Source organism: Ostrinia nubilalis, chromosome Z, assembly GCF_963855985.1.
Source record: "Ostrinia nubilalis chromosome Z, ilOstNubi1.1, whole genome shotgun sequence".
Lineage (NCBI taxonomy): Eukaryota > Metazoa > Arthropoda > Insecta > Lepidoptera > Crambidae > Ostrinia > Ostrinia nubilalis.
Genome location: NC_087119.1, coordinates 18612015 through 18634691, shown reverse-complemented (window position 1 = coordinate 18634691; position 22677 = coordinate 18612015). Strand labels below are relative to the sequence as shown.

Here is a 22677-nt window from a genome sequence, read left to right as displayed (position 1 = left end):
AATATAGGTCCACACAAATAAAGAATGTTTGACTTCGACTTTAATAATTATGCTCTTACATAATTAGAATAATATAAGAATAAGAATTTTTCGGTTTTTATATAAGGTGTTATTTTTTTAACTGATCATATTTTACCAAAACATCCTATTACCCCCTATTGGGTAAGTAGTAGTTTCGCACGATTTTCCTTCGCACGAATATGCGAAACGTCCCCTTTCAATAATATTTTTTTAGTAGGCGTTTCGCCCGGATGTATTAGAAGTATTAAAATCGCGTGCGAATCGACTCTTTTTTGAACTAGTAGTATGCGATTACTAATTCTCAAAGGGGTCGATTCGCACCCGTTCGATTGTGAAAATCCAAACTAATATTTACTGTAAGTAAATGCTAAATCCCAACTAATATTATAAATGCGAAAGTAACTCTGTCTGTCTGTCTGTCTGTTACGCTTTCCCGCTTAAACCTCGCAACCGATTTTGATGAAATTTGGCATAGAGATAGTTTGAGTCCCGGGAAAGAACATAGGATAGTTTTTATCCCGGTTTTTGAAACAGGGACGCGCGCGATAAAGTTTTTCTGTGACAGACAAAATTCCACGCGGGCGAAGCCGCGGGCGGAAAGCTAGTAGTAAATATTAGTTTGGATTGTGAATATCCTATCCTACTATAATATTATAAAGGCAAAAGTTCGGATGTCTGGATGTCATGATGTCTGGATGTTTGTTACTCTTTCACGCAAAAACTACTGTATGGATTTTGTTAAAACTTTACAGTATTATTGTTTATAACCCAGATTAACATATAGGCTAACTTATGACAATATGTGACAAATAAAGAAGAACGGTCACGCCCCATACAAAAAAAACCCAGACCCGACAGAAACGAGACATACCTCAGTTTTTTTGTCATGTCTAAATTAGTTAAATTATATATTTTTTATATTCGAAATCTATGTATAACACCAAAATATTACCCTTTGTTTTTGTTCAGGCGTTATACAAAAACTAATACAAAATGCCTATTTATCACCAAAATTGGTAAATGTATGTACCTAAATGTCTATTACAGCTGCTATGGAATGTATCTAGGTGACCTGGAGATACAGCCGGATTATACAGGGTGGTTATACATATGGAACGATAAGTGATCTAACTCGATTATTTCTAAACTATACAAGATATCGAAAAACTTGTTACTGATTCTGAAAGTGCTTCACGAGCTCTTTCAAATGGTACCAATAATAGGTTACAGAATATGGAAGCTGGTAACATTGAATTTTTGGATTTTGTAACTTCTCGTTTCCACCCTGTATAATCCGGCTGTATCTCCAGGTCACCTAGGTACATTCCATAGCAGCTGTAATAGACATTTAGGTACATACATTTACCAATTTTGCTGATAAATAGGTATTTTGTATTAGTTTTTGTATAACGCCTGAACAAAAACAAAGGGTAATATTTTGGTGTTATACATAGATTTCGAATATAAAAAATATATAATTTAACTAATTAAGACATGACAAAAAAACTGAGGTATGTCTCGTTTCTGTCGGGCCTGGGTCACAGATGACCGTTCTTCTTTCAATAAATAAATAAGACGTGTCTAAAAAGCGCCATCTACCTATCGTCGTTGGTTAAAATCTACAGCGCTGGACAAACTACTGTATGACGTTCGTAAATATTCATTCGGGGGAAGCCGTGAAACGCCATCTATCAACATGATATTTTATCTAACGGGGGTAAAACAAGGTCCACGCGAACGAAGTCGCGGGCGGCCGCTAGTTTATAATAGGTAGCTTTCCCTCCGCAACCTTATTGGTATTCCATGTATGTGTCTTTTAACTGATTTCTGTTAAACATTTCATGTAAAATTTGTCCAGTTATAACTCCATTTACATCTGCATCTGTAAACAAGGGTTCATGTTCTCCAGCCCAGATGCCGAGTAAACAGAATCGTCTTTCAGTGACGTGCAGCTGCCCCTATAATTGACACACTGACCTAATTTTTTATTATTTATTTGTATCAGTGTGCTCTTCTAAAGAGTGTTAGACGATTGTATGTAGGTACTATTAAAATGTAATTTTAGCTCATTAGTTTTGTCTCATATTTGAGGAATGTACTATGTATCATGAGTAGAGTCTTCGTTTAAAAGGATGCGAACGATTTAAATTTCAATAGGTAGACAAAATTGATAATTCTTAATTATCAAAAATTTTAGCTTTCTCCAGTAACACTGATATTATTATACTGTGACTCATCAAAGTCATCATTGTCAAAAATATTGACAAATCGCGAACTGTCACGGCCAAAAAACTGACACGCGTCCGTCCTCCGTAAGCGCCACCGCGCGACTGATTGAGATTGTCCAAGCCGTCATAGACGATTTTTTCCACATTTTTTAACATAGTAACTAAATAAGACGCAATATAAAAATTTCATCCGTTAAAAGCCCTCAAGTTATTTCTGAACTTTAGTTTAGTAAAAGATTTAGAATCTCAAATCGCTTATTTTAAAAATAAAACCATAAATAGAAAACGAATAGAGGTAACTTTGGGAATTTATTCTATCGAGTCAACTTCATCAAATCGTGTTTCCATCCGTTAATAGCCCTAGAAAATATCCTCAACTATGCCCAATAAAAATATTAGCCTTTAATTTTACTGTTTAGTACCTCAAAAATGAAAAATGAAAACCTCATTTTCGCCATTTTCTCTGCTACCCGGCCTTAAGTGCATACAAAATGCTTCTGTATAATAACTGTTGTGATGATATCAAATTCACCTGGACTACGATAATAATATTTTATAAGTTCTAAGGCTTATTATGTGTATATGCTTAATATTAATACGGTCCGCGTTATTCTTATACTATACTGATTGTACTGCATAATCTACATATACTGATACTGTTATAAAAATGCCATAAGATATCCAAAGTATTACAAGGAATCCGAGTACCTATATGTATATGGATGCACTATAGGAGTAGTCTTTCTTTGGCGAAATGGAATCCACACAGGGGCTAAAACATAAATATATTTTCACCAACTCAAACATGTGGGGAGACTTTTCCTTTGTCTCCATCTCAAAGAGGATTACAACTAATTAAACCTCAGTGTAGAGCCGTTAATAAGATTTGGGTAGAGACCAAACTACCAGGTATGTTGAATAATATAATTTGGCTGGCTCACGCCAATTAATCAAAATATTTGTTGGTTTGAGGAACTAACGCTATGATTTGAATTTCAAAATTCGTGAGCGTTATTTCAATCTTCGTATTTCACAAATATTCCGTCTATGGGGCGGTTTAATATTGAAACTGAATTTGGGCAAATTCGCAATGGTATTATTAGCACAGGTTAGTGTGCAATTAATAGCTTCGCTACCAGCAATCTACATTAATTGCAGTATCGATAGCTTTAATTACAGGAGTCCTGTGGTTATTACCTGTCCGACACAGGATCTGATTCTCTATAATAATTTGGTTTCTCTGATTACTACGATGCAAGCAATCTGTATGCGTGAGAGAGATAGTTGTAGGTAATAGATTGTATTGTGGTGCAGAGCAGGTTTCCGACGACTGGGACCGCAATTGAACTAGGGCTTATTCGGTTTAGGACAGATTCTGTTTAGGACAGATTCGGTTTACGACAGATTCTCTTTATGACAGATTCGTTTTAAGACAGAAATACAATTGAGTACATAAATTCAAAAGACAGATTATTTAAAAAAAAGTTTATTTAGCTAACTAGTTTTGAACAAAAAAAAAGTTAAAATATTAATTGCATCTTATACTTTGCACAATAGTTTGAAATATTTTTTCAAATCGGTCCAGTAGCTTCGAAGCTTATTCAATGCAAACAAATAAATCTTTCCTCTTTATAATATTAGTGTAGATGTAGATTATAATATAATCCTACTTCCTACTAATATTATAAAGGCGAAAGTTTATATGTCTGGATGTCATGATTGTCTGGATGTTTGCTACTCTTTCACGCAAAAACTACTGAACGGATTTTGTGACAAATGAATTTCAATAAATAAATAAGACGTCTAAAAAGCGCCATCTATCGTCATTGGTTAAAATCTACAGCAAAATCAAAATAAAAAAATATTTAATTCAATTTAGACCACAGGTGGCACTTATGAACGTCAAAATATCTACACAAATATTATAAAGAGGAAAACTTTGTTTGGTTGTAATGAATAGGCTCAAAAACTACTCGACCGTTATTAAAAATTCTTTCACCATTCGAAAGCTACATTATTCACGAGTAACATAGGCTAAATATTATTTTGGAAAAAAATAGGGTTCCGTAAAATATGTAGTACACGCGCGCGAAGCCGCGGGCGGAAAGCAAGTAGTAAATAAAAAAAAGCGCTGGACAAACTACTGTTTTTGACATTCGTAAATATTCATGCCGTGAAACGCCATCTATCAACATGAAACGATATGGGTAAAACGAGGTCCACGTACGAAGTCGCGGGCGGCCGCTAGTTACATAATATCACATCATAATACATATTTCAGTCACACGTTTTAAATTAAAATAAAAAACATTTTCAAAATATTCAGTTTGTGCTCTCGTCGTATACACGACGCTATTAATGGAATACTCGGCAACTCATAAGCAGTCATACGACTAAAATAAATGCACAATAGGTACCAGAGTAACATATTATATAGAAAGAAGTTTTCCATAATTTTATATTACATAGTAGGGGGAATTGGTTAACTCTATTCATGAGACGTTGCGTTGGTTAAAAAAACATTTTATTCTTGACTGTACAAAATCCGTCATAAAACGAATCTGTCATAAAGAGAATCTGTCGTAAACCTAATCTGTCCTAAACAGAATCTGTCCTTAACCGAATAAAGGTTAACTAGGACCGCGGTCCCAATCTATAAAAATAAATATTATTTTTCCTCCAAATGGGACCACTCATAAATTTTAGTACTGTACCGATTTTGGCTTGAGTAATATTATATTTTTTTAAAGTTATCTATGAGTGGTCCTAGTCGCCGGGAGAAAAATATTTAAGTTTTATGGATCCAGCGACTGGGACCGCGGTCCCAGTTAATTGCGTTCCCAGTAGCCGGAAACCTCCAGAGCAGTAGAGCCTCAGATACGGTCCTGGTTTTAATAGTGTCTCATGTACTTAACTGCACTTCCTTCCGGAGGCACTTTCGTGTCCTTTGTTTAAGTAATATTCTATTAAAGCAGCTTCCTGCAGCCATAAAATAACGCAATATTAATGTGTCGCTTGCATTCCCGTGATGCTTCGTTTTTCTTCGTTCCGGTTTAAGACTTATACCGCATTTATAATGTTTATGAAAATTGACCAACGTTTTAACTACGTACGAGTATGATTCATTAAAAGGTTTTTCGTATTCTACGATATAACATTTAAGACACTGTTCACAATTTTCATCTTGACGGAACAATGACTTTTAGAACTTTGCCATATTTAATTCTCGATCACGGTACCTATTTAAAAAAACATATTAAATTGTAATCTACTTAATTTATATTTTGTGATGAAATATTTAAAGAAAAACGTTGCTCGTTGCATTTAACAAAATTGTAAGAATGGAATAATCGATTGGACGAGTCGATATTAAATTTAAATTTTATAAAATCGCCGAATTAGTGCAGCAATATGAGTAAAGATTATATTTATGTAAATGATTAATCAGGTTTTGGATACGGTAATTAATCGAAGAAATTAATTAAATTCCTACTGAATTTGGAATTTAAAAAAATCTCAAGTCCGATACAAGATGCCTATGAGTACTTACTCAAGAAAAAGCTTGTAAGTCAAATGTTATTTCATTAAAGCAAACAAAAATAAAGGGTCGCTAAACAACTTACGCCACAGTTCTATAAAAACTTCTTGCCCAATGGTTAAATTTTTTCATTGTTTATTCATTTCTACGGGTCCACTTTTTAAAAGTCTGAAGCAAGTACCTACGTAGGTATGCTCTTCAAAAGCTAAAACAATTCTTATTGTGAAAAACCCCCTTCCATGTGACATTTTCCAAACTTCTACCATTTCGAAGTCTTACACATTTCAATCTATTTTGGTTCGGTTTTGTTTATGCTCGAATGATTGTAATATACTTTCAATTTATATTTTGAGATGAAATATGTACAGAAAAACGTGACTACAATAATTTAATAAAATTCTAAAAATGACCCGATGCAATCGATTGAACGGGTCGATATTAAATATCAATTTTATTTAAAAAAAAACTTAATTAGGGAATTAACGGAGCAATACTATATTAATATAGATGAACTCTACATAAATGATAATAAGGTTTTGGATTCGGGTGTTAATCGATTTAAATAATTACCTGTCCCTCCCTACTGAATTCGGACTTGTAAAACAATCTCAAGTCCGATACAAAGTACCTACGAGTTGGAATTGAAATTTTCTTGAGATTTTCTTCAAGGAAAAGCTTGTAAGTCAAATGTTGCTTCATTAAAGAGCTATGAAAAGCAAACAAAAATAAAGGGTCCCTAAACAACTTGTGTCACAGTTCTATATAAACTTGCCCAATGGTTACACTTTTTCATTGTTCATTCATTTCTACGGGTTCACTTTTAAAAAGTCTGAAGCAAGTACGTAAGTATTGCTTGCTTATTGTGAAAAACCCCCTTCCATGTGACTTTTTCCAAACTTCTACCCCCTTACACATTTTAGTCTATTTTGGTTCGGATTTTCTTTTAAAACAATGTTAAAAAGGAAAACGTAAAGTAAAAAGTATTAAATTTGTTTGGTGCTTTTGTCATTTCCTCACATTTAGAGCCACGAACGAAACCTAGTTGCAAAAATGTTGTGGTTCCTGTTTAGTAGAGCATTAAATACACATAATGGACACGTATATACTCCAAATTGTTTAGTATTGTCAAAATAGGTGGGTATTATGACTATCTCACCTGTAGCAAATTGAATATAATTTTTTTGGTTCAAAGTAGTCATGTCACTAGGACGCATAGTTTCCGAGGATTAAGCGAAAAACCGAAAAGTGGCACCTTTAAACCCCCCTCTCCCCGCCGGCTCAAGGGCTAAGGGTGGGGACTTTTACTATGTTCACCTCCTAACTAGTCTAAATAAAGTCCTGAAGTCAGAAATAGTGTTCTACAGTTTTCCATCTATAATGCTTTATTGACTGGACTAATAGGAGGTGGAATACTATACACAATGACCTAATGACAGTTTAATAATACGGTGCGAGTAATAGATAAATTGAGCGCGACAAAATATTTTAACAAAGCTTATTTATTGTTTGCATTTCGTTAGTAAGTAACCGTCGTAAGTAAGTAATCTCAAGAAAATTTCAATTCCAACTCGTAGGTACTTTGTATCGGACTTGAGATTGTTTTACAAGTCCGAATTCAGTAGGGAGGGACACCCGAATCCAAAACAGCCCGTCTAACCAATATGGATTCAAAAATCAAAGATCAACTGTCGTTGCTATAAACAATGCCCTCAATGTAATCAACACTGCCAAGAACAGGGGCGAGCAGGTGCTCGGGGTCTCATTGGACATCAAGGCTGCTTTTGATCGAGCTTGGTGGCCGGCTATATGACTCCGGGAAACTGAATGTCCCAGCAACCTATATAACATCTTACTTGATTACATTGAGGAGGGAAAAGTCAGCATACAATTTTCTGACTGCCAAGTCAGTAAAACCATGTCCAGGGGATGCATCCAGGGGTCGGTGATTGGTCCCACGTTGTGGAACCTCTTACTGGACCAACTCCTTTTAACATCCCTCCCGGAGGGATGCCATATCCAGGCGTATGCTGACGATATTAGTCCTCCTGATTGCCCACTCTAAATGTCATTTATCTTCATCCGGAATGCACGGCTTAGTGAATAATTTGTAGAATTAGAGCTGCACATAGATGTTTGCGTTTTGCATTATGCGAGGGTTTATTGTTTTAGTTAATGGCGTATTAATGGAAAATATTGATAGTTTAAAAGATATTAAAATCCTAAAGAGTCGTTTTTAGGATTCCGTAGTCCTGACAGTTTACCGTTTACCGGAACCCTTATAGTTTCGATATGTCTGTCTGTCTGTCCGAGGTTTTGCTTGGAAACTATTGGCACTAGAGAGCTGTAATTTGTTTGCAAGTTATTAAAGTTTAAAGTGCCAATTTTTGTTCGAGTAGGGCGTCGTCGTCGCCCCCCCCCCCCCCCTAAAAACTAAACTGTTGGCTTGAAAAATCTGCTTTTCATAAACTTTCAAGGAAAACTATAACGGTTAAGATACGAGCATCTGTTAGTTTAAGAGTAATAGTCATTAAATTTTCTTAACCAGTAAAAATTCCTTAGAAGAAATAATGATATTATCTTTGTTTATTTATTGTTTGCATTTCCTAAGTATTTTCGAACGTTTTTCAAAATTTAATCACACCGTGCGATATCTCAAGCTTCGGAAACAATGCGGGGAAATTTGATGTCAAAGACATTGTGGAAAAAGCATATGTTTCTGTGTCACCGAGTCAGCTCGGCTCCGCACTACTGGGGACATCGCAACATCGTCAACGCCCGTGGGAACCCGCTCGTAGCAGTTGACACGCGACTGCATACTTTATGTCACAGTCGACGTGAATCTACGTGCATCAGTCAATTCGTTATGCAAAGAAACAGCCTGTCATTTGTGTAGGGAATAGAGGGGTTGAATTTTAGATCAAAGACGTTATAGATGTTTGTTTCAATTAGAGTATTAAGTCAATCACAGAACCATTGTCGTGGACTTTATTACAATCTAGTTTTGTTACGATCGGTGGAGTTGGACATAAGTCGGAAATGCAAAAATCTAATATTAAAAATTGGCCAAGTGCGTGTCGTGCCACGCGCTGTGTAGGGTTCCGTAGTTGTCCGTCGTTATCACAATATATTTCAGAAGCAAGCAATTACTTCATCTAAAGACATTTCGCATATTTTCTTCTAAGGAACTGGTTAAGAAATTTTATAATACATGAGTCAAATGACTATTACTCTTAAACTAACAGATGTATCTTAACCGTTATAGTTTTCCTTGAAAGTTTATGAAAAGCAGAATTATTACGAATTTTTCCAGATTTTTCAAGCCAACAGTTTAGTTTTTAGAGGGGGGGGGGGGGCACTTTAAACTTTAATAATTTGCAAACAGATCCCCAAATGGAAAAATAGTCTTATGCCCGTTTTCACTATCAATCCCTAATTTTTAAGTGACCCCTATGCAGCTATGGTAACACATTTACACGAATTTTGTTTTCATATGGGTCACTTAAAAATTAGGGATTGATGGTGAAAACGGGCTTTACAAACCCCTAAGCCATTTTTAAAGACCTATCCAACTATATCCCACACAATGGGGTACAAGATGAAAAAAGAAATTGACCGTTTTGTCGGCGTGATTAATATACATACCTCCGCAAAATTACAGCTCTCTAGTGCCAATAGTTTCCAAGCAAAACCTCGGACTGACAGACAGACAGACAGACATATCGAAACTATAAGGGTTCCTTGTCAGGACTACGAAACCCTAAAAACGACTCTTTAGGAATTTAATATCTTTTAAACTATGTATCAATATTTTCCATTAGTACGCCATTAACTAAAACAATAGGTAAACCCTCGCATAATGTAAAACGCAAACATCTATGTGCAGCTCTAATTCTATAAATTATTCACTAAGCCGTGCATTCTGGATGAAGAAATCGATATGACATGATGTCTAGCATGAGTTGCGAGACACAGCTTAACTTTACATTAGCTAGACTTAAGTTTCTCTTGACAACTACTTTACTTTGCTCGTAACATAAATGTAGTGAGAGACTTGAGAAATCAGTACCGCATACACAAAGGCTTAGATTTAGAAGCTTAGTGATAGATTATAATGTAGCGTGGGAAAATTTCCCTGCGATGTAAAGTAGCATAAGTGATCATAACTAATCCCAGCGATAGATAAAAGTACCTTTTACCTTATTGGTACGTGAAGGCATATTTTTCCAATAACCAATGAACATAAACCATCAAAAGGTTTTCAATTTAAGGACATTAATCATATTTCGATAATAGACCGAATCAGACTTTTAAAAACCACCGTGATTAAAATTGCAGTGTGGTATGGAACTTTCGTGCGATTTAAATGACAGAAGTGGAAATTACCATTTCCATCCAGATTAAGTATTTTTTCCACCTAAGTGGTCAATTTGTGCCAGCATTATAATGATTAATGCATAAAGTTACATGTAACGATCTGACTGGACAGGATGTCTCCCCGTCGTTGAAGGATACATTATGCGCACCTAATTTGTACGAGCGCTTACAATTATGGGCGTATTCAGACATTCAGTGAAGGAAAGTCCCTTGCTTTGTTGAAATTACTTGCAGTTGGGTTTATTGTTTGTGTCTATAATTTGAAACAAAATAGCAGTATTTACAGCGAGTCTCTTTCGACGTTTAGATACACGTTTTAGATTTACGTTCATGGAAACGTTGCGTGTTAGTAAGCTAATTGCAATTAATAGGCATTTGAACCGATGTTTTTTGCGTTAATAGCTGAGAGGTTTAATTAATGACGTGTTTGTGTGTTTAAAACCGACTTGTAAATCTATCAACTAACGTTATAACCTCAATAGGCACTTAGATATACCACAGAACATTTATAGGGTTATCATCCATCGGTAGTAAAAATCTTTACATTGAGTTTTCTACGATTAATCAATTGCAATTAAAATTTTATAGACTTAATAATTAAATGGGAATTTAATTTGTAATTAAATGACTCGTTGGTGTGATAAAGCTGCTTTAAAATCCACAACAGGTGCTTAAGGTGTTTTTATAGTCTTTTGTTCAGAAATGAAAATAGCCGTTTTTACGGTCAGTTTCTTTCAATAATTTAGGCCGTAAATTCATGGATGGTTGCTTGTTCCTTGTAATCTGTTTTCAGTAAAAATGAGTTTGTCCATTCTTTACCATTTTTATGGATTTAAAAGGTAACTATAAACATATTGAATTTTTCTATCTGATATTGATTCGAACATCTGATTTCGTATTATTTAGTAATAGGTAAATATTTTTTTCTAGACGTCATTATTTTTGCACTATGGATAAATTCGACAGATAAAACTGAACAAGAGCATGCTGCGTTCTCATGATTATTAACAATTAGAGGCAAAAACCGCGTTAATATTGTTACATTGTGATAAAACGTGAACTCAACCGAAGTGTCAAACCAATTACTTCGTTATAACCCTGAAGCAATCAGCTGTTCAGTCTGACACCTGTTAAAGCACGCGAGATACACCGCCACTTGTTGCCCCTTTGAGATACGGAACCTATTGTTACATTCGGATTTTTTTTCTCTTTTGTTGGGGCAGCGGGTTTTCAGTTATAAAACCATCTCCAATTTTCGTAAATGTGTAGCCAGTAGGCGTTAAATGGACAGATATCTTTTTATTAATTTGTTTATAATTAGTAAATTATTTTAATTTTTACTATATTGCTGCTCTTTAATGATTGACAGTAAGTTTGGTATCAATTTTGAAGTTCTATAATTTGAACCAAATACTCAATGTAAGGGAAAATTTTATTAAACATCTAAGTAACAATTGTATCGTGTTTTAATAATAAAAAATAAGTCCCGCTAAGTTAGTAAAATTACTCAGGAATATCCCCGCTGAGTTAGTGAAATAATTACTATGGAAAATATTTTTATAACGTTTATAAGTCGCGTAAACGTCTATAATAATTAACTTTCAACCAAAACTTTTACAGCTCATTGAATAAATAGGAAACTGATTATTTTATTATAACAGGTTGAATTTATGTGAGACTAAATTTAAAATATTTTAAGAAAAAAAATAAACATAAATTATATTTTAAGCATCCTACTTTCTTTCATAAAAATATGAACGCTGATTTAATGAGATATGAATTTAACAAAGGATAATTCTACTTCTGCTGCTGAGTTAGATACTCCACCTATTGTAATGTAGACAATGTAATAATTGCTACAGAAAAAGTTTTTGATGACAAAATTGAATTAATCTCGAACTCGAAGCATAAAACACGATGCGTTGCGCTCCGGTGGTCCTAACACAAATAAAACACAAAAGAAAACATTCCGGAAGTGGTGTACTCAGACGCAGTAACTCCTGTTATAAAGTCTCCATCTGCATGCTGCAAACTGCAATTATTCTGCTCTCCATTCTTCTGGCAGGTGTTGAAGAAAATTACTAAAATATCTAGAAAATGATAGAAAAATTCTGAAGCATTTCTCCTTCAGCTGGCCGCAGCATCTTCTTGAAGGTGTTGAAATAGATCGTAATTTGGGGTGTTAAGGCTGAAAATCCTATGACTATTACTCACAAGTAAAGGAGCCGAGGACTATGACTGATAACGCGAACGCTCCCAGCAGCAACAAGTAGAACTTCTTGCGCGGTGCGTACGCGCAGCTCGCCAGCGCGCGGCTCACCCCGACCGCGGCGTGGCCCATCGTGCTTCTGAAATAATACCAACCGATTAGTATCGCATTCAAAAGAAAGTTCTGGGATCCTTTAGTATATTTAATTACATAATAATTCCAGGAAATATATTCCAGAATTGGATTTTTGGAAGTGCAGCGGAACTTAGCCGCAAATAAAATCCTTCTATAAAGGAATTAGTGTCACAAAATCAAAGGAACAAATCTGGAATACTTAAGTTTCAAATTCCAGAAAATTTTATGGAGGGCAGCGGAATTTGTCCTGAACCACATTTCTAAATGAAAGATTGTACGTAGGTTCAAATGCAGAGAACAATTGCATTTCTTGAAACTTGAAAAGGCTTTGTGCACTTCAGAATAGGAAAATAAAATTGTTGAAAGAATTCAGAGATTAAAAGAGAATTTCACAAATAGTAGTGAAACCTCACGGACATTATTTAGTTTGAAATGTTCTTCCTTCAAAATATTTCCAACCTTTTAGTGCAAGTAGATTAAATCAAGACAGCGGAGATTCTAAACTTTCTTCGAGGCTCTCTCATTTCAAAGAAGCTGCTGACAATTATTTCAGAAGTGGTGTGGATTTATATTTTGTACTGCAGTAATAAATTAATTAAGTAGATGACTTGTGTGAAATAACTGGAATATAATTTTACTACAAAAAATCCTGAAGTAAGTACCTACTAGGGTTGTACTAAGTAATAGGAAAACCAGATTCTTGAACCTCGCCCTTATTCATTTTTCTTTGTTAAAAATCCTAGTCAATAGATATAATGATTTAAATTTTTACTATAATGACTCCAATAATAATTTTAGGTAATCCTTTGAATATTAGATTTTTTTTTAAACGAAATGGTTCGCCGTAATGATCGGAATTTTATTTTTATAAAATTAAGTTCTTCTAATGTTTTCGCTAAGTCGGAATATTTTAACTGAACCTAAAATTTCAGTAAGGTACTAGTATTTTTCACAATTACTAAAAATCTCTAAAACTTTAAAAAAGTTTCTATCTTTCAGTGTGAATCATTATTTTATTTTCTATTGTAGATGTACAATCCGCGAATTTCACGAAACGCAGACGGAAAATAAAAAATTCAGAAACGATAGTAAGTACTTATTTGAATTAAATAAGTTGTACAATAATTAATCAACTGTAAAATAATAAAAAGCTTCAATAGAACTGAATCAAATCATTATAAAATAAATAAAACTCTCACTTCGAAAATTACAACAAAAAATATTGAAAACAAAATCAAAAGAATTAAAGGTTTTAATTGAATAAGTTTCTTACCTTGGTTGGAGGGTTCCATACCTAAACGTTCTGGATGGTCGACGTCTAGTAATTCTAATTATTTTTGCAGCTATCATGATTAGCTTGTGGCAATTTTCCTAATAACAAAATTTACAAAATGAATTTAATCGTATTTAAAACCCGAGTAAAATAAAAACGACGAATTTTATATGGTAAAATTGACTACGAAAATTACTTTTCAAACTCGACTTTAAAACAAACTTTTGACTAACTTTCAAGTAAGAACTGCATTTACCGCTGAATATCGCACCGCGACCCGCCAGTCATTCGCATCTCAAATGCGGTTAAAAAAAGTAACTTTGAAATCAATGTAAAGTTTGGAACTGTAAACTGAAAAATTGGTCCGACGCGAATGACTGGACGAGTCGCGTCCGCCTGGTTCTGTTACGGGAGAGCGAATGCAGCGGTCCTGGATCGGCGGGACTATTTATACAGGAGCCAGGAGACGCCTTCCGCCCACACTCCGCCTTCCTTGCACCGGGTAGGGGGGAAATTGTAGCTTACATTAACCGCCCAGATTTGATATAGTTTTTTTTCTTGTTGCATCAAGCGTTCGTCCCAAGCATTAAAAATAAGGAATAAACTAGTCTAGCAATTTAGACACCATCTAAATCATACCCATTTATAGATTGGGGGATTTTTCAGTCTGGAGCCGTCAAGTAGCTTAAGAATTTAGGCGTAGTCATTAATTTTGCCTACTTGACTTTAACTTATTATAAACAGAATCCGTTAAAATTGCCACTTCAAATTATTGATGGCTTTCGACCTGTCTGGATTATTTTATAAAGTTCTAATTAATGTATCGATTTTTCACACTATTGCTATCCTTTATCACTTGCTTACTTTTATTTGATTGGTCGACTGTAAATTCGAATTTCTAGGGGAGGTTCTATGCTTCATGCTATTCCATTACAGCGCACTATCTCTTTCCAGCATTCTGGGAAATGTCGACTGCTTTATGCAAGCGTAGTTTATACAGCGGGCAAATATTTTTCATCGATATTTGTTGCGTAACGAAAAAATCACAAAGAAGTACTCGTAACTGAATTGTTGGATACAGATCTGGTCCAAATTGAAATTTTTATTAGATTTTATATAAATATGAGCTTTTCAATACACCATTAAATTGATATTGCTCTGAAATAAGTATACTCTCATTCAATAATCTACCTAATACGAGATACGATAAAACTTATTTTTACCATTTCGATTCAACTAGAAATCATACCTGGAAGGCACAGTGCCTACCATACCACCATCGAACAGTGGTTTGTATGTATTTTCTCTAAAACACTCTAGGAAACAAAAACTATACTTAATCAACTTAACGTGTTTTCTGATGAGACGCTTACAAATACGTGTTAAAACGTGGTGAACTACAATTTGAAATAAACGGGACTATTCCCAACTCTCGTTCCCACCGCTGCAATCCTATGTAGCCAGAAGCTTGACAGCCAATAAAAACCCAACCAGTGAAGGTCAAGTTGGTCCCGGGGTAAAGTTAAGCTGTCATTGGACCCGCAACGAAATTAATCAGAATAGGAGAAGTTCGAAGTTAAGGTTCGACTTCCCTCCATCGCAAAGCGGTTGACAGGTGACAAACAAAGGCTTAGTAACCTCTAAGAAAATAAACACATAAATGTATTTATACTGCCCCAATGGTCACCTATCCACTCCAAACCGCGACACGTGTAACTTTAGCAAAGCTCCCAACCGCCCACAAACATTTTGCTAAAAATAATTTATTAAAGTACATTTTTCCTCACACAGCTAAATCGTTATTTTATTATAAACTTCTACAGGGCACGAGTCAGGGTTAGCTTTGACTTACAGGGATTAAATACTTGGTTAAAACCAGAATCATTTTTAGTTATACCTACCTACTACTTCCATTAAAACGATAAGTTAATAGAACTATCATCGTTGGAATTAATTCAAAATGAAAAATTAAACTTAATTTTGGAAATCAATAAAAATCATATCAAAACCTGCAAGCGTCTGCAGCATTTGAGAGTTCATTAAAATGATCTTAATTTTTTGTTAATGTTTAAAATTTAAAATTTCCTACCGTAAGAAGCCACACGCATTTATAATATGCAGTTTCTTAAATAAATCCGTCCAATACCTATGTATTCAATGTCGCCGCGTCGTCTGTTTCAATAAGGTGACTTATATTTATCTCAGAACCTCAGTCAGAATAAAGTTCACATTTGAAAACCTAAGAGCATAAATGAAAAGAATCCGTTATCTACCTAATTTACAAATTCATTAATCAAGAAACTTCATTATAGGTTGCTACTATTATGAATTCTGTGATAAAGGTGACAATAACCCAACACTCGGTGTATGACTTTCGTTTCGAGCGTCAATAGTTCGAACCTCGCCCACCACCAGGTGTCACAAGGCTGTTAAGACTTTTTGTCCAGCTCTTAACTTGGCCGAGATGAAACTCTTTTCAAAATAAACCATTTTAAAAATCAAAGAAGCTGCTATGGAATGTATCTAGGTGACCTGGAGATACAGCCGGATTATACAGGGTGGAAACGTGTAGTTACAAAATCCAAAAATTCAATGTTACCAGCTTCCATAATCTGTAACCTATTATTGGTACCATTTGAAAGAGCTCGTGAAGCACTTTCAGAATAAGTAACTAGTTTTTCGATATCTTGTATAGTTTAGAAATAATCGAGTGAGATCACTTATCGTTCCATATTATGTATAACCACCCTGTATAATCCGGCGGTATCTCCAGGTCACCTAGATACATTTCATAGCAGCTGTAATAGACATTTAGGTACATACATTTACCAATTTTGGTGATAAATAGGCATTCTGTATTAGTTTTTGTATGACGCTTGTGTTTGTTTTAGAATATAAAAAATATATAATTTAACTAATCAAGACATGACAAAAAAACTGAGGTATGTCTCGTTTCTGTCGGGTCTGGGTTTTTTTTTGTATGGGGTGTGACCGTTCTTCTTTTGTCCGATTCGATTTGTCAATGTTTTCCGCTCTGTGTGAGTCAAGTCAAAACTAAAGTTAACATCAAAGCTTAATGTGGCGGTACTTGGGTTCTTATTTAAAATTCAGTGTTGATTTTTAAATGGGAAATGTATTTCATAGTAACATAAAGCAGACAGTTTTCCCAGGGACTGTAAGTCGTTGAAAGGTTGTTCCAACTAAAGGAGCTTAAAATGTTCGAATACTTACTAACACGGGCGTAGAGTTGATAAATAGTGTAGGGAATAAGTTGGAAAGACTTCTTTACACTTGAGTGAGTGATTTTATTATCTTTGAGACTTTATGAACTTACCATCTTAGATTAATAAAGCCTAGATAGATAGTCAGTCCACGAAAGGTGAGGCAGTTTTTAGGGAGCCGGCACGGCTCACCCGTAAACGTCACATGAACTGTCAAAGTGAAAAATTGGTAAACACATCAGACGAATTTTAATTAATTAAAACGGTTTGTGCTGTGAAAGGGTGTCTAAAATACATCAGAAAAACGAAAGAAAGTGACCAGTGTTACATTTCATAAGATAAGTAAGTACTACAATTCGACGCGTATTTTGCTTGAATTTGGCTTTCAAAAATTAAATACGGAAATGATACCAGTAACAAGAAAATGTATTTCCCTATTGTTCGCCGTACAAATACACTTCCTTTTTTATGAAATCGAGACTTTTAAGTCGATTTATCTTATTGTTATTAGGTAGGTACTTTGAATTCAATAAATAAGTAAGTACATGATGCGTTTTGTTTTTGTTAATTATAAAATAATTAAAAACGTATTAAAAATTTCCCTAATTTTGGGAAAATCGCCTTCACTGTCTACACTCCCCAACAAAATTGACACCAATGACATAAGATTTTTGCCTCACTCTTGACGAAGCGTTTGTATGAAGACTATCCATCTAGGTTTTATTAATCTAAGCTTACTATCTGTAAGAGCCAGTTTCACAGATTCCTCCTAAAGTTTCAAATAGATATTTGAAAAATAACGTTAACTAATATAAAGGTTTCTCGTTACCAGTGATGTTATCTGCCACATGAGTTCCTAACAAGCTAACAAGGTATTTTTAAACAAGTGGTGAATCATATTCAAATACGAAATTGTAGTAAAAAAGCCCCGTCTGACATGTCACTGTCACCAATCAGGAATAAAAACAGCTTTCAACTTTAGATTTGATACAATGAAAATGTTTTGTAAGGCCGACGCTGACTGGGCTTCTATTTTGCAATTAACGTATTCGTTTCAGTATCATTAATTAGTCCACCGCAAAACTTTGGAGCCGCTGCCAAAATTTATACAAATCGCGAATATGGAAGACTAAACACTACCGTCTACATTTTCAGACAGTATCCGAATATAATATGCGGAACATTTACCGTTCCGAAATAACGCGAACAAAAGCTTAGAGTTTGTTTACTGAAATATTAGTTGGTATTTCGTAATAATTTACTAAATACCCTACGGCGTCGCTGAAAACATTTCGGATTTGTAGTGCGCTTGTGATGCATTATCAAATTTCTGAAATAACAAGTTGTATTTTGTTGTGCGCTTTGTGCTGTGTATAGGAGAATCGGCCTGTAAGATGAATCTACATTTACCTTCCTAAGTCTATGTAAATTAGTGTGACCTGTAGGTAGGCCAAGAGCTTTCACGTTGTGTAAAAAAAAAGTTTTAACCCTAAGGTGCCTAATAGTGGAAGTCTACGCCTAAAAACCATTACGAACATTCAACTTTACGAGTTTGAGTTTGTAACATTTTGATTTTCTTTTCATTTTCAAAGTACTAGTACAGACAGACCTCTTATTTTCCAAATAAAAGTTAGATGACACTCAGCTAAACAATCAATCGAGTAAATCGAAAAAAAAACCGACTTAACGCACCGAATAGCATTGCAAGAATCGATATTCGTGTTTAAACGGGAAACAAATCGAACAAGATTGCAGTTAATCGTCTAACAAATCAAGTTAAACCGTAATGCGTATAGACTTCACACCAGACTCCACATTTCTGTTGCAAAAGCGCAACTATCCCAATAACAAAGATACATTTAGTTATTAAATTTTTAGCGTATAGAGTCGCATCTCAAACTAATTTGAAAATTATAAATAACTTGAAAAAATCGAACTGCCTAAGGCGTGGGTTCAATTCCCGCCTTAGGCAGTTCGATTTTTTCAAGTTATTTATAATTTTCAAAAAAGATACATTTATCTTGACTTGTATCTTCCACTTGGGTATAAGTTATATTGCACGGACCTCCTTAAATATGGAGTTTTCTAAGATCGAAATGTATTTTTATCTTCTTATCTCGCCGATCATTTTCAATTTAAAATAGCTCCATAACATTTGATTAGTCGCGCGGGGTCCATTGGACCCCAAGAGAGTTAATTTGTGTCATAATACCTACTTATCTTCTTTGTTTTTAATTATTGCCTCCTTATATGAATCTTCCTCGGACTTCAGCCTATTTAGAAATTCGAGATTTGCTCTGAGCATTTTAACATATTTTTTTTTATTATATTTTATCAATAAGAAAGAAAGTTATGAAAGAAGATTAAAAAAAAGTTAATATTATGAAGGAGTTTCCTGATATTGAGGATTGAAACAAAAAATCGTCTCTGCTAATGTACCTGCCTTACCTACTAACAGTCTACTGATCCTGAAATCTTAATACAATCTAAACCAAAAACATCAGACAGAATGTAGTCTATATCAGGAAACTCTACTCAATTATGAATGCTGACTCAAGAATAGTTTGACTAGAATATCGAGTCACAACAAATAACTGGCTCTATGCTGAGTTCGAATCTACTTTCAGGCGTCTTATTACGACGTAACATTGCACAACAATTAGTAGTTAAGTCTGCGGTATACTGCACCGTATCGCCAACTCGTAGTTACTCCGAGAATATCCTGGAATAGCGAAGCAACACTTAGGATGCTTTCAAGTTTGCGGCTTGATTAGACTTGAAGCCAAATCGGAGTCAATCACTAATAGCTTCGCAAGAAGCGAGCTTCGCAAATAGAATTGAATTTCGCTATTGTACTGTTGTTGGATGCCCTTCTGATTCAATAAATTCTGGTTAGTTAAATATTCATCACATTTATTCTTGAGGCTGAACAGTAAAACAATAAAACCCATAATATTATGTTAAAATGTTAAAGGTCCATTATAATTAAAATAAAAGAAAATCAATTTATTTGTGTGAAAAGAAAAACTACATTGCAATAAACTCTCTTTTTTATAATGTTAATACGAAAAGTAATAAAGTTAACTAATTTCCTCTCCATAGTTTTTATTAAAACTAAACTATATTTGGCAGTGAAACTTTAATGAAATAGAGTTGAACTGTATTCGAAAACTTCTCAGATAAATACATTTATAGATAAGTGTTTTCCAGTGAAAGTTCAGGTTGAACTAAGGATGCATAATTTATTAAATACCTTCAGAATGATTTTACAGACATCCATTGAATATTTATTCAGACGCCGCGTCAAAATATTGTAGCGTTAAGACCTATTCAACCGTGAACGTGAGCGTCTTGAACCTAAGAAATCTTTAGCCTTAATAATGTATGTAAAATACAAAGTGTTCGCGACGTGATTATTCGGGTGTAACGCGAACATTCACGGCAGACGTTCGATCTCTAGCGCACTCAAACTTCTAATTGTCAGAATTTATGATATCTCATATTTGATATGTAACGTACCTATATCGAATAAGCTTTCAAGTGAATTGGTTATTTATTAATAGCTGCCGATGGTTCGTTAAGCGATGATATTTTTGCGGTAAACATGTGAAAATTATATTTTATGGTTGAAATAAAAGTTAGTTTGACTGAAGATTATTACTTACAGTTACTCGCACTAACAGTTTTTGCGAGGGGTATTCATTGGATTTCAAAATTTTCTTGCAAACGCAATAAACAAGAGAACAACAACATGAATAATGCTAACGATCATGACCCGCATGTTTAAAATAAATTAATAACAATTTTACGTGCATAAATTACGACTAATGAGTATAGAATATCTAAAGCGAGGTATTAGAGTATTTAAAGAAATGTGTTTGAAGTTATAATGTAAATCGTAAACAATATAATAATCTCTTAGTATCTTACTATCTCGTACTAAAAGTCAGTTTAGTTATAAGTTATTTTATTCCTTTGCACCAAACCAATAACTGGATTTAAACTAAGGATATAATCCGATCTCCAATCCTCTTAAGACCGGCAAAACATACATGAGTTCAGTCTATGACCTCCGATTCAAATACAGATATTAAGAGGTGGTTAGAAGAGAGACGTCTAGAAAATTGTCATGGTATCCGTATGGTTACAGGTATCTGTTACTCGTTTTCATACTTCTTTATTAAGAAAACTTGTAATGTAAGAACTTGTATCAATAAACACAATGTCGTGACAAGTGAGGAAAAGTGACATAAGTTTATATTATTACACTTTACGAATATTATGAATCTCATTGATATTTGAAAATCAAAACGTTAGAAAATACTGTAGTTTTATTTCCGAAAAAAATCTGAATTAAGCATTTTAGGACAAATTGACAAATGTAATTAAAAGTAATTTGATGAGTTAACAACAAATCCGAAGTGGTCGTTCTGTCGACTCTTAATCTCAACTAACTTCCTGAACTTTAGTAGAGACGAATGGATGCATGAGTAATTTGAGTAATTAATTAGCCTCTGAGTTGCGTTTTAGTTGATTTTGAGAAACTCTCTAAAATTCATTCAAAGACGTTGCAACATTTGCAACTGTACTATTTTTAGGAAAAAGAAATAAAAATAATAAATTAAATAAAAAGTAATTAAAAAATCAAGCGTCTAGTCTTTGAAAGCCCTCATCAAGACAAAACTGACCACACACGATATTGCTGTAAGTCATTGAGGAGTTGGGTGATCTGCAATCTGCATGTAGCCCCAATAGCAGCATCAGGTAATCATAATAATGCATCATTAGGTCACACGAGTATAAAACTTCTTCCTGCTACACACGTTAAATAAAAGCTTTTAAAAATTAAATAAAAAGTTAAATAAAGTCGGCCGTTCGGTGTAGTGGTTCAGAACGGACTACTATGCAGAGAGGTCCCGGGTTCGTGACGGGTCTGGGTGTTACTATGTATAATATGTATGTATTTACAAAAAGAAAAAGTATTTAAGTATGTTTATGTCCGTTGTCTAGTACCCATAGTACAAGCTTTGCTTAGTTTGGGACTAGAAGCGTAGTGTAAAATGTCCAAGGACATTTATATTTATAATTATTAAAAAAAAAGCTTATAAAAATAAAAGCTCGCATTTCTACTGTCACCAAGTTTTCAAACATCTTCACGAATCAGCGGTAGTTATTGGGTTTTCGAATCGAGTGGCAGCAAATTACTCGTGGCCGCTTCTAGCCGTGTGAACCTACCGTTATTTATTCTGTGCTAATTTCTGTTTGTACTGGAAATGGGATTGGTAGAGTGGTTGTGAGATTGGTTGCAGCGTCCAACCACTAATGGCTGAGAACCTACTTGACTACTACATTTCTACATTTCTCCTACTTCACTGGCATCGTCACAGAGCGCATTATGACTATGTCATATTTACGAATCGAAATGAGTGAATGTGGCTGACGAGTTGTATTTGAAAAAACTTGCCAAGTGCGAGTCGGACTCGCTCACTGAGGGTTCCGTACAACCTTGTAAATAGTTTGTTCCTGAAATAAAGGATGTTTCTTAAATTTTCATTTTATTCTGGTTTTCACAGTAGCTGCTTACGGTTTATCAGATACAGCCTGGTAGTGTCAGGCAGTGAAGTCTTAGTAATAGGGTCCCATTTTACTCTTTGGATTCGGAACCCTAAAAGCATAAA

The 22677-nt window shown here is 34.5% G+C and overlaps 1 protein-coding gene across 2 annotated transcripts in view; it reads right to left on the bottom strand.

Moving 5' to 3' along the window:
* LOC135086658 (alpha-1,3-mannosyl-glycoprotein 4-beta-N-acetylglucosaminyltransferase A-like) overlaps positions 1-22677 on the bottom strand; it is a 127399-nt gene that overhangs the window by 49801 nt on the left and 54921 nt on the right. For both annotated transcript variants that reach the window (XM_063981428.1, XM_063981427.1), the window contains exon 2: positions 12376-12509. In XM_063981428.1, the coding sequence (XP_063837498.1) occupies positions 12376-12502 (127 nt within the window). In that variant the 5' untranslated portion in view covers positions 12503-12509. The remainder of the gene's footprint in view (positions 1-12375; positions 12510-22677) is intronic.